This window comes from Sceloporus undulatus, chromosome 1 (assembly GCF_019175285.1).
Source record: "Sceloporus undulatus isolate JIND9_A2432 ecotype Alabama chromosome 1, SceUnd_v1.1, whole genome shotgun sequence".
Lineage (NCBI taxonomy): Eukaryota > Metazoa > Chordata > Lepidosauria > Squamata > Phrynosomatidae > Sceloporus > Sceloporus undulatus.
The window spans coordinates 249,106,703-249,119,366 of NC_056522.1; the positions used below are offsets into that span (position 1 = coordinate 249,106,703).

General features: G+C 40.7%; 1 protein-coding gene across 4 annotated transcripts in view; it reads left to right on the forward strand.

Annotated features, from left to right (window-relative positions):
• The window catches only part of LOC121933458 (ciliogenesis associated TTC17 interacting protein), a 39,495-nt gene that overhangs the window by 18,313 nt on the left and 8,518 nt on the right, over positions 1-12,664 (forward strand). The window contains exons 1-4 of one of the 4 annotated variants that reach the window (XM_042473239.1): positions 4,473-4,603; positions 8,603-8,773; positions 9,414-9,614; positions 10,639-10,694. In XM_042473239.1, the coding sequence (XP_042329173.1) occupies positions 8,677-8,773; positions 9,414-9,614; positions 10,639-10,694 (354 nt within the window). In that variant the 5' untranslated portion in view covers positions 4,473-4,603; positions 8,603-8,676. Of the gene's footprint in view, positions 1-4,472; positions 4,604-4,640; positions 5,070-8,602; positions 8,774-9,413; positions 9,615-10,638; positions 10,695-12,664 lie in introns of those variants that run through there. The other 3 variants (XM_042473257.1, XM_042473230.1, XM_042473247.1) reach the window with 3 other exon arrangements.

Genomic DNA, 12,664 nt, shown 5'->3' on the forward strand with positions numbered 1-12,664 from the left:
GCACATTTACATGTGTAAAATTAAGCAAATGACTAAACAGAGACAGCTTTAACATCTTATTTTTCAGAGGTCTTTGGTTCCTGCATTTTCATTCTCTGCTCTAAGACACCCACACACTCCAGATGGAATCGTCCCTGCTGAAATGCCCCACATTCACCCTGACCTCTTTTCATATAATCCCAGCTGAGACCTTTCTGTCCCCCATACTCATGAGTTACAAAATGCAGCACTGGAGCCCATGGGGTGAAAAGTGATCCCATTGCAGTTGTTGATCCCTGCCCTACAGAACAGGTGCATAATCTAGGAGTGAGCTTTAGCTCTAGGGGCACGCTTCAGCTCTAATACAGGAAACCCAATAATATTAGTAGCAAGATCCCCTACTGAATTATTTGGCTGGTATTAGAGCTGCAGACAGCTTTTAGATTAACCAGGGAACAATAGCATACATCATATATTTGATAACCAGTGGTGTCATTGGGTGGGTACAAGGGGTACCGTCTGCACCAGGTGACACTCCAAAGGAGCGATGGCACCTAGTGAGGCCTTTCTTCCATTGCAGCAGAGTGGTGAATGCACCCCTTGTGGCTTCGTTGCCAGCTTAGTTCTGTCCCCAGGGAGGCAGCCGAGGCAGCAGTGAGAGCAATAAGTAAGCACAACGGGGGGGGGGGGGGGGGGGAGGTAGGTCCCCCTGGCAGCCCCCCTTGCACCTGGCATCATCAAGCCTGGTAATGCCACTGTGGATACCCAGAGTAGATCATTTTTAATACCTCCCTCCTCACTTCAACTACCTGTTCCAAGTCTGGCAGAGCTGCTGCCAGATGACAGAGGAAGGCAACTCTCCTTATTGCCTGGCCGACAAAGCCGCCAGATCCGGAGGTCAGCCACCAGTGGCCACTGGTGGAGGTGGGCTGCTGCTGCTTCTTCACAGACTTTTCTGAGTCTGGCACAGCTGCTGGGAAAATAGGAGATGGAGGCGACTCTCTTCAGCAGAGCCACCAGACTCAGAAGGCATCCCAGTTCCACCAGTGATTACTGGTGGGAGTGGACTGCTCCTGCCACCCCATAGCATTTCTGGGTCTGGAAGAGCTGTTGGCTGGGTGGGAAATGGAGAAGACCCACTTTCTCACCCAGTCAGCAGAGCTTCCATACTCGAAAGGCAGCCCCAGTGAGGGGTCATCCAGTGCTGTCTGCACCTCCCTAATGATGCCCCTGCTTCAACACACTGTTTCAAAGTGAGATGGCATCCTTCCAGATTGGCCTGCTGCTATAACCATTCCTGGAGAAGGATATTCTGGCCACATGGACTGGAAACCTAAGACTCGATTATTGTAATGTGGTATGTGCAAGGCAACCACTTGGCTTACTTCAGAAACTGCAGGTAGTGTAGAATGCAGCAACTAACTTGCTTAGTCGAATCTCCTACCATGCACCTAGAAATGCAATCCTGAAAAGTTTATGCTGGATGCCAATTAGCTACCAGGTCAGAAGCAAGATTTTATTCTTAGAATATAAGGCCCCAAAGAGAGATTATCTGAGAGGCCACCTGCTTCTCTGTAGACCACGCCGATATCTACTGTGTGTGTAAGAGACTCAGCTAGCTGTGTCTCACAGCCTAGTGGAGTTCAGTAGGTCACCTTTTCAAAAATAGTGTCTACCCTGCGAAATTGGACCCTTTGATACTACACCATTATAGCATTAGGATTCCACTATGATTCCATCCTATAGGATCCTGTGCAGTTTGGTCAGAGACACCAGAAGAGCTTTCTGACTAAGAACTCTAAACGCCCCTTCCTGCTCTGCCAGTCCCAGGATTTCATAGGATAATGCCATAGCAATTAAAGTGGAATCACAGTTCTATAACTGTGAAGAGTGAAAGAGTCTCAGATGTCTGTACTCAGATTAAAAGCACTGCCAATATAGGATGTTTCTGCAGCCAACTGGAGTATGTTTGTTTACCCAGGCATTTTCTTGATTCCTAATCAGTAGTATTTTTAATGAAATGTTTTACTACTTTATTGTTTTATTACCTGGTTGTGTTGTATTTTATTTTGTCTTTAGTATAATAGTTCTGTCAACCATTTTGTGATTTTTAAAAAATGGAAAGCAGTGTCAATAAGTTATTCTCCAGCTTAACCCCCATTCTGTATATTTTTCAAATGTGTAAAAACTGATGCAGGGCATTGCATTTCCCAACTATTCAGAAGCGTCATATTTTGTATTTGGGAAAATGTGATAGTTTCCACAGATATTACATAATTTCCTACATGATTGCTTTATAAAATGTGGCTTCTTTAGTGCCTGAACTGTCCATTGCATTTTTCCTATGACGAATAACACAACAGCCTAGTCCACGCATACATTATTTTATGAACTCATTTTTGTATCCCCCCAAGACCCCCCCCCCCCAGTGGCTTTGAGTTCATTCAGTGTGCATTTGGGGTTGTGCTACCACTCTTCCAGATCTTGCTATTTAGGAAGAAGACAAGAAGAAGAATGGTGCCTTGCTTTTTTACAACTTCTATTTGCTATTTTCCCTCTCTGTCTAATGCTGAAGGACACTTCCAGATGAGGCTTGCTATGCTATTGCCCTGCTTCATTTGCAGAATATTATGGGCTGTTTAAATGATAATGTCTTTCATATGCAACCCTCCAATATTTCCAATATTACAAAAAAAAAAAATCTTATTTCTCAAGCTTTTTAATGCTTAAGCAGGGAAGATTTTTAATGCAGATGTCTGTTTTATTTGTATTTAACTTTTGTGTGTTTTTAAAAATCAGTTTTATAGTGTTTTAATAGGGGTTTTTAAAATTTGGCTTTAACTTTTTATAAACATTTTTAATGTGTTATGGAAGCCGCCTTGGATCCCGGCCTGGGAGAATGGTGGCATATAAATAAAGTAAATAAAATAATAAATAAAGACATCTTCTATCCTTTTTCTTATTAGAGAAAATCTTTTGTGGCAGAGGGGGTGAGAACAGCCAAATCTTATATTTTGAGTAGTGTGAAACATCTTTCTGGAGGCACTATTATAGAGTTCATAGAATCATAGAGTTGGAAGAGACCACAAGGGCCATCCAGTCCAACCCCCTGCCATGCACAATCAAAGCATCCCCGACAGATGGCCTTCCAGTTGTAGTATTACATTCAATGCTGTCAGGAAATTACTCAGTCAAGATTTCCTGCATGGCAGGGGGTTGGACTGGATGGCCCTTGTGGTCTCTTCCAACTCTACGATTCTATGATTCTATGAAGATTTTCCTGAAGCCAATTGTTTTTTTTCCCTCCTTATCCATGTGTAGTAATCAGAATCAGAATCACACAGTTGGAAGAGACCTTAAGGGCTATCCAGTCCAGTCTTTTGCTGTGCAGAAATACATAAGCAAAGCACTCCTGACAGATGGCCGTCCATCCTCTGCTTAAAAAACCTCCAAAGAAGAAGACATAACCACTCCCTGAGGCAGCATGTTCTATGGTTAAACAGTTCTTACTTCCTCAGGAAGGTCTTCCTAATGTTTAGATGGAATGTCTTTTCCTATGGTTTAATTCCATAGCTCCATGCCCTAGTCTCTGGAGCTGCAGAAAACAAGCTTGTTCCATCCCCAATAAGACATCCCTTCAAACATTTAAACATAGCTATTATATCACCTTTTAACCTTCTCTTCTCCAAGCTAAACATACCCAACTCCCTAAGCTGCTTTTCATAGGAATGGTTTCCAGATCATTCACCATTTTGGCTGGCCTCCTCTAGATATGCTCCAACATGTCAATATCCCTCTTGAATTGTGGTGCCCAGAGCTGAACACAATATTCCAGGTGAGGTCTCAGCAAAGCAAAATGGACTGGTACTATTACTTCCCTTGATCTAGACACTACATTCTTATTGATGCAGCCTAGGATCATATTATTTTTCACATGGCCCTAGATTGTGGAATGACTTGCCAGAAGAGATTCAACAGCTGAATATGCTGTGTGAATTTAAAAGAGCATTAAAGACTAGTCTCTTCTGGCAGGCTTATTAGGATGATTTGTAAATTTTGAATTTTATATGATGAATTTTAGATGTGGGGTTTTAAAATATGTGTACATCTTATTTGTCCTTTTAAATTGATGTTTGTTTTAACTGATGTGTTTTAACTGGTGTTGTTTGTTAATTGTTGTTGTCTCCCTCCTTGATCCATGGGAAGAGGCGGGTAAGAAATTATTGCTGTTGTTGTTCTTGCTTTTTTAGCTGCTGCATCACACTGTTGACCCATGTTCAGCTTGTAGTCTACTAAAATGTCCAGATTCCTTTTGCATGTACTGATATATTTTACTGGATCAGAACTGCAGATATTGTGCCAAAAATTCAATGAGAAGACATGATTGTGCAGAAAGATTAAAAAGATAAAGCAGCATAGTATGTCATCTGTAGTCTGGCAAATATTGGATGTCAAGATCTTTATTCCCAATCCTGTTTGATTCTTTCCTGGTAAGGAATTGTAGGCAAAGCTGGCACTGCCACTTTGAACAAAGTCCTATCCCTTTAAGATGCAGAGATGGAAGGTTGTTGCTAAGGTAACGAATGGACACATTGCAGCCTTCTGTGGAGGAAAAGAAAACGCAGTAAGTCTAGTGTGGAAGGCCTACGGTGGACCTATATGGGCTGGAGGTGGCATCTCTAAGGTCATCCATCTTCCTGGGATGCCACCTGTGTGGGGAGCGGGGAGGACTGTAAATAACTGGGAGTGAAATTGTTGGAAGGTAGCATTTGAGGCATGCATCGTTGTGCAGATGGGGATGGTTTTGCTTCATTCAGATTTTGTGCAGGGAGAATTTAAATAAAGCTTAATAATAATATGACCAGCAAGGAATATGAGGACATTTGCACCCATTCTGTCTGCTCTTCCGAATTAAAATGATGGCCAGATTGGAAATGGTATTCGAGTATCATCAGAGAAAGGGAGAGAGGAGATCTAGTTTAGCCCCTGTTCAGGGCAAGATGAAATTTTCCCTACCCAGGAATCCCTTTCTCAGAAGGCTGGCAAGGTGACCAGATGTAGCCACAAAGGAGGACAAGGCACTGCAAAATGTAAGACATTCAAGAAAAATGCAGAACTTTACAAAATAAAAGCTACAGACATTAATATCAGTGTAAATTCATGCTTCTTGGTGATGCTCAAAATGGAGGAAACTTTGGAATCCTTCCTGGACAGAAGGTTGAAATGTAAGACATGTCCTGGAAAAGGAGGACATTTGGTCAGCCTGAGGAGTAGGCCATTTTTGAAATCCATTTTCAAGTATGTGCAGTTTTTGCCATTCTTTTTCTGACCTGCCTTCTCTCCTAGAATCCTCACTTGACTTGACACAGTTTATGCAGGGTGTGTTGCGGTGTATTATTTGGGTAATATTTAATATTCTTGCCTGCTTTTATTATTGAGGATAGTGTCATAAATGGAAAGAGGATGTGGAATAGGGAGCAAGGATAGCAGCACATTGAAGACTAATTACTTTGTTCTCATATGAGCTTTTATGGATTCCAATCCATTTCTTCAGATCCATTGAAAAGGAGTTAATATTAAAATATTAAAATAGAAGTTAAATGGTAGTGAAGGTGGGATCACAGCATAATAGGATACAGAAGGATGCAAATTGTGACCCTGCCTATAAACCTTCAGATGGGGTTACCAGATCTCAGGGCCTGGTTCTGAGTCTCCAGTTTTCATGGGTCAGGAAGAAGACAAAGTTGCAGATTCTACACTTTTGGTAAACTGGGCTCTGGGTGACAGGAAAAGGCTGTGTGCAAACCTCCAGCTTAGCTAGTGGAGCAGCAGCTTCCTACAATTTCAAGGATGAAGTGATTCCTTATTACAATGTGAAAAGACACAAGGAGGGGATTCTATGTATCCGCTTTCCTTCGCAATTTTAGTGGTGCCGGGGCTCATCCTTCACTTTGTTTTGTATCATCTGGCTACAGCCAAGTACTATTTATAAAACTCATGTATAAATCTAGAAATTTTAGTCAAAAAATTGACCCCCAAAATCTGGGTCAACTTATCAATGGGTCAATGTAAGGGCTGTACATTCATGGCCAGTGTGCATAGTTTTTTGTGGGTTTTCGGGCTATATGGTCATGTTCTCGAAGAGTTTGTTCCTGATGTTTTGCCAGCGTCTGTGGCAGAGAAATTCTCTGAAGATCATAGAATCATAGAGTCCAACCTCGTGCCAAGCAGGAACTTACCATCAAAGCACTCCCAACTGATGGCCGTCCAGCCTCTGTTTAAAGACCTCCAAAGAAGGAGACTCCACCACACTTCAGAAGAATGTGTTTCACTGTTGAGCAACTCTTACTGTCATGAAGTTCCTCTTAATGTTTAGGTGGAATCTCTTTTCCTGTAGCTTGCATCCATTGTTGCAGGTCCTATTCTCTGGAGCATCAGAAAACAAGCTTGCTCCATCCCCAATATGACACCTCTTTAAATATGATGCCAGTCACAGATACTGGCGAAACGTCAGGAACAAACTCTTCAAGAACATGGCCACATAGCCTGAAAAACCCAGAAAAACATAGATATTACTGTCTTGATGTTATTGAACTGACTGATATTTGGGAAGTCATTTTACTGATCATGTCTTTTTGTCTGGGAGGTGAAGATGATACATTCAGAGAAGCAAGACCATTCTTTTCTTGGCCTGAGCATATGATAATATAAGACAGTTCTTATATTACCAGAACTATGGTACATGCAGCTGGGAGGAAACACAGAACAATCCTATCCACAGCTGGACAATATCTTTATTCAGACCAATCAAAATTATTCAAAAGTTTGCAAGCCGTTTGACTTCAGAATCAATTAATCTCTGATAGTTGTATATCAGATTTCATTAGCAAAATATACTAGAATGTAGAGGCAATGGTAAGTCTTCATTTATGCATCTCTACTTGAAAGCAAATCCTGTTGTATTGAATGGGCCTCATTTACAGGTAAGTGTAAACTGTCCTATTGGGTAGTCCAGCCTGGAGCAGACCTATTGAATCAGTTGTTGAATGGTGAGTCAACATCTGGGTAAATTCCATTGATTTAATGGGTCTGCTCTAGTTGTGCCTGATAACTGGATATAGGCATTCATGTGTTTGATTCACTTAACCGTCCAAAATATTAATATAATGGTCCACTTAGACTGATAGGTTAAGGGATATCAGATATGGCAACACTATATAGATAGTGGATAGAGGCAGCATAGGAATGAAGAACACTAAATTCTGTATCATTTACAAAGAAATTTCACTGCACACAGCTATAACTATCTAGAGATGTGAATACCTAGAAAAGAACTGGAACAATCTGGAAAAATATGTGATGTTTGAAAACTTTTTAATTATTATTTTTTTTAAAAAATGGATTATGGATCTTTTATTTTAGAATGATTATTAAAATGTTTAAGACAAGGGTTTCTTATGTTAACACTCTCTCACACACAATATATTTAAAAGCTATGTAGCAAGTAGCCTTTTAGATAACACTATGTACAGTGTTATTGCAATGCTTTATGTCTGATTGATGCAATTGAAAATTAGAAGAGAAGAAATAATTTCTCTTGTTTTATTAATATCATTATTTTCTTCTGTTTTTATTGGATTTTATGCCTGCTTTTCATAAAATAGCAAAACGAACAAGTTTCTTTATAGTTTGCATTTTCCTTACAAGGACCTTATAACTTAATTCGAACAAAAATAAAATTTTAAGAAGTAAATCCAATCTGTAATTATGTACTTTTAATATTTCAAATGTGATAATTTCCACACTAAATCAATTTCTGTGCAATTTATGTCCCTAAAGAAACAAAGTAACTTTGAATCTGTAAAGGGTAATGTTGCATTCTTTTTGTTTTTCCCAAAAGATCTTTCTTTTTCTGGAAAAAGGGGGCTAAAATTATATGGTTTCAAAATGTATTTAGATCTGTATGCTTATTTATGTGCTGTTGTAGTTTTCTACCTTCAAGTCGTTTCTGACTTATGGCAACCCTAAGACAAACTTATGACAGGGTTTTATTGGCAAGATGTGTTCAGAAAGTGTTTGCCTTTGTCTTACTCTGAGGCTGAGCGTGTGATTTGCCCAAGGTCACACAGTGGGTTTCTGTGGCTGAGCAGGAAATTGAACCCTGGTTTCCAGGACCTAGACCAACACGTAAATCACTGTACCACATTGGTCTCATTTTTACTTGCCTGAAAGTAAATGCAAAGCTTGAAAATGTTATATTTCATTTGAGTACAACTCCCAGTTCCTCACCTCACCAGCATAGCCAGTGATAATACTTTTGTGAAGGTTCTGGGAGTTGTAGTCCAACAAAATAACTTTTCCAGACTGTGGATAAGGGATGGGATTGCAGACTCAGATACTTTCCCACCAGTTCTAGATATCTGGAAAATAGTAGTAATTTTTTTAAAAAATTGGATTAGGTCAGCAATTATGAAGTAACATCAAAATCTGGATTTCTTCCACTTTCTTTGTTTACTCTCAGCGTGTGGTCACAGTTGCAAGCTATTTGTTGCTGTTAAACACCTTCTTATTCAAAAGAAAGTATCAATTAGCCTGTCTACCATTTTGTATATGCTTCTTTCAGAACACCGAACAACGGACCTTTGGAAAGTGTAACCTTCCACATACACAGAAGCCTAGAGTCGTCATCTCCCCACAATGCAAAAAAAGACTTCAGAAGAAGGGACCGAAGAGGCACCAATAGAGAAAATTCCAGCTGCCAACAAGAAGGCAGTGAATTTCCTCTCCCTCATTGGTGGGTGTCCCTATATTAGAAGATGTGGGAAGACTCTTGTATGCTGTTTATCTCAGGGGTCCCATTGGTGTGGCAGTTGGCAGCCAAGAACACTTTGTTGGAGTTTACAATAGTGGAGTCTCGGATTCAAACTAGACATGATACTGAATGCATCATGGACAGCCTTGTCATTTAGGTTGCTTTTGTGCATTTTTGAAAAATTCACAATAAGTACTGAGAAGGGCACATTTCTTTTTTGGGGCTGTGTATGCTAGAAGGAAGACTTCCAAAGTCTTGGGAGGAGATTGTTCCATGATGGAAGAGTTCAATAGCTTCTCAGTGCATGCGACATTCCTCATTAAAATCTGCCCCTTCTCAGTATCTCAGTACCTATTGTGATTTTTAAAAAATCCTTAGCGAATGTGGCCCTTGACCCCTGGGTTACAAACTATTTAATAACACCTCCAAATAGATCTGGAATGTGCTTCTTAGGTCCTTCAAAACTTTAAACTCTCTAAAATGTGCCTTATCTTTTTTTTGGCCTCCACCAAATATAAGTAGTAACCATGTTTGAGGGATTTTCTCCCCTGTTCTGCATGGGAGCAGGTAAAACTCTCCCTGTCTCCCTTGAATGATGAAGTTTTGTTGTCTCATATCACAGGGACAAATGAGATCAAGCCCTGCCTTTTTGAAGAATCACTGATTGCCATCTCAGAGAACGGACAGACAATTGGAAAATTTTCAGTCTCAGTGAAAATGACCTGCTATTCACTCGATGAATGGGAGGAAGAAGACTGTTACCTAGTCCATGCAACCAGCAAGGTGACAATTGATGGTGTACCTTGCACAACCACCATTACAGGTAATTTCATTGGCATAACATGGAAACAAACTCTTGTACTCAAATACCATCTTCAGACTTCAGAAAACTGGGGATGTTGGAGCTGTAGTATTAAGCACTGACACTGAAGCAGGCTAAAGCATGTACAGTACAACAGTCCACACTTATATGTGGCTTTACTTTCCATAGTTTTAGTTACCTGAGGTCAGACATGGTCCAAAAATATTGCTGGCAAAGGATTAGTACTATCTGTGGTTTCAGGCATCCATTGGGGGTCTTGGAGTGTATCCACTGCAAATAAGGGGGACTACATTATTGCTTTTGATCCATTGCACTGTTTCTTTGTTTCGCTTCTTGTACTGCAGGGATGGGCAAAGATCTTGTTGGAATCTAACTCCCATCAGCCTGGTGAAGAATGTTGGAATTTACAGTCCAACAACCTCTGGAGGGCCAAACTTTATCTGCCCCTGCTATACAGGATCTAAATTGCAGATAGGAACATTTGATCCTTTTGATATTTTGGAGACAACTTCACCAAAAATCTTTAGATGCATCAGTAATGCTTTTCCAGTCCCTGATGTTTAAGTTAGTGCTGTAATTGCATTATTATTTTATTAAAAGAGGAGGGTTTGTAATACATCAGCTCTTGGGGTGGGAGGGAAACCTAGGAAGATGACACAGAAAACACTAGGATGTAACTATTTGGAAGAAAAAAAATGTTAGATTCTCTATTTTTTTAAAAAGAGTGCATGAATGATTACCAATTTCAGCAGAAACAGCAGGCATGTCATCACCCTAAACACACTAGGTTCAATAATCAATCCTGTAGTCTCTTAGTAGCTTGAAGACATAGCTACAGACAATTTTAAAAAATGTAGATAGATGCTGGGTCACTTGATGAAAAATGCAGTGTTTTCAAGGGAGATGAGGAACAGACAGCAACTTGACTGTGGAAGCAGAATTGACACCCTGCATTAGAAGGAGTGAGCAGATGGCATTAGCCTTACGTGTCTGTTTTGTTCTCCCCAATCCCCTTCTGCATCAGGATATGTAACAAAGAGACTGGAGACTGTCGAGCAGCATACAAAGGAAAGTGTGAGGGTCAGTATTTTCTTTGTCTACTACCTTTGTTATCCAGCACTTCCTGAACATCTGCAGCTCTGACAAGCTTTTTCTCTCAAGATGCTAGTTCAGTGTTTGCACTTAGATTTGGATCAGACCTTTGAAAAAAATATCTTTTTTAAACCATTAAGTCTCAAACCTCCCCTGCTAGCATGCCAAGTTGCAATAGTAGCTGGGAGATTCTGGTGATAGTTGTCCAGAAAGTAACTTTTCTAAACTCTAATTTGAATGTAATATCACTGAATGTTAGCATTTCCCCATGTTTTCACCATCCCATTCCCACTCCTCTTTCCAATGTAAGTGACATATTGCTGGGGATTGGGAGTGTTGTAGCCAAAATCTATGTAGGAGAATTTTACTTAGCTCGAATTGAGAAGGGGTCGGCTACAAGGACCCTATGAAATCATCTCCCACCTGTATACTGAGGGGCTGGTGGATCTAAGAAATGATGCAGAGGCTGAAGTCTCCAATTAAGTATATTTTTATTAAAATGGAAAAATCACACAGCAATTCACTATCACACACTCATTCATTCAAGACTCAGGAAATCAGGGGTTAGCTTGGAATAGGTTCAAGGCAGAACTACGGGTGATACTTACTACATATGAGACTTCCTTCCGGAATTCAATTGGGTGAAAGAGGGTGAGACACAGCAGTTCTGAGAGCATTGGTTGAATGGAAGTGCCAGAGCTAGGCTATGGATCACAGTGACGCAGTATCCCCATGAACTCTAAACTAGCACACTGAGGGGAGATTTCTAGGGGTTTTTAAGGTGCTAAAACTAGCCATAGGGCAAAGGTGTTAGACTATATGGGGTGAGGTAATCTGGTCTGGCAATAGTCAAGGGAAATGGAAAGGGAGTTAAGTCATTAGCCAGCTCATCAGGTGAGACATCTAGTCAATCATCACCCATTCTTCTGATTACTGGAGATGATAATGGTCCCATCAGCAACTCCCACACTACCTGCTGGGCTAATCCTAGGGTTATCGTTCCCAAAAGATCCCATTAAGCTGATCTCACCTGGGTGTAGTGTGTACCTGTCCCACTGCTCTGGGGATTATGGCAGACTGCATCTGGGGTCATGTGGAATACGACATACACCAAAATTCAGAATAATTCACTCTGGCTAACAGTGTGGAGCAGTCTATTTCATCAAGGAGCAATTAAGCGTACACTCAGTAGTGCAGTATGTAATGTGTACACACAGAGAAAGATCACAGCAAGAGAAATGGATAAATTTTCTCCAGAACTGTCAGCTACCCAGGAGAGCAGAGAAAATAGAAATCTCCTCACCATGCTGGGAGAAATGTATATGTGAAAAGGTGATTGCCAAATGTGGACAACACCACAGGGTAAAACTGGTTGGCGGGGATTCATAATGTCCCTTATACAGAATGTGTGTATCACACACAAAAAAGTAGGAGGATTGAAAGTAGGAATACTGAAGATTCCAGTTGTTAATCTATTTTTCTGTTTCATAATCCAGTGACTTTAAAACCTGATGGGAGGCCATTTAAGGCTATATTTCTGCCTTTAGATGTATGCACAAGCACATACACACAGAGGATATATGCTCCATAGCACTCCAAGACATGCTTAATTGGAAGTAAATTCAATTGAACTCAGTGAGGCTTCCTTCTCAGTAGACAATGATGCAGTTCCACCCATAGGCCATAAATCCTCTTGGTGTAGCGTAAATATCTGCATTCAGACCTATACTAAATTGAACCATATATGACCCTGACGTACTGTAAAGCCACCTCACATGGCCACTCTCTGCTTCAAGTTGAGCAAGCAGGATCTGAGAAGGTCTGGCTAACTCCCAATAGCGAAACACACAATGATCACACCAGCTCTGATATCCAGTCCTCTGAGGGTCTCAGTGCTTGCCAGACTCTTCTCTGATCCTTTCTGCTCACCTTGAAGCATGGACTGGCCATGCAAAGTG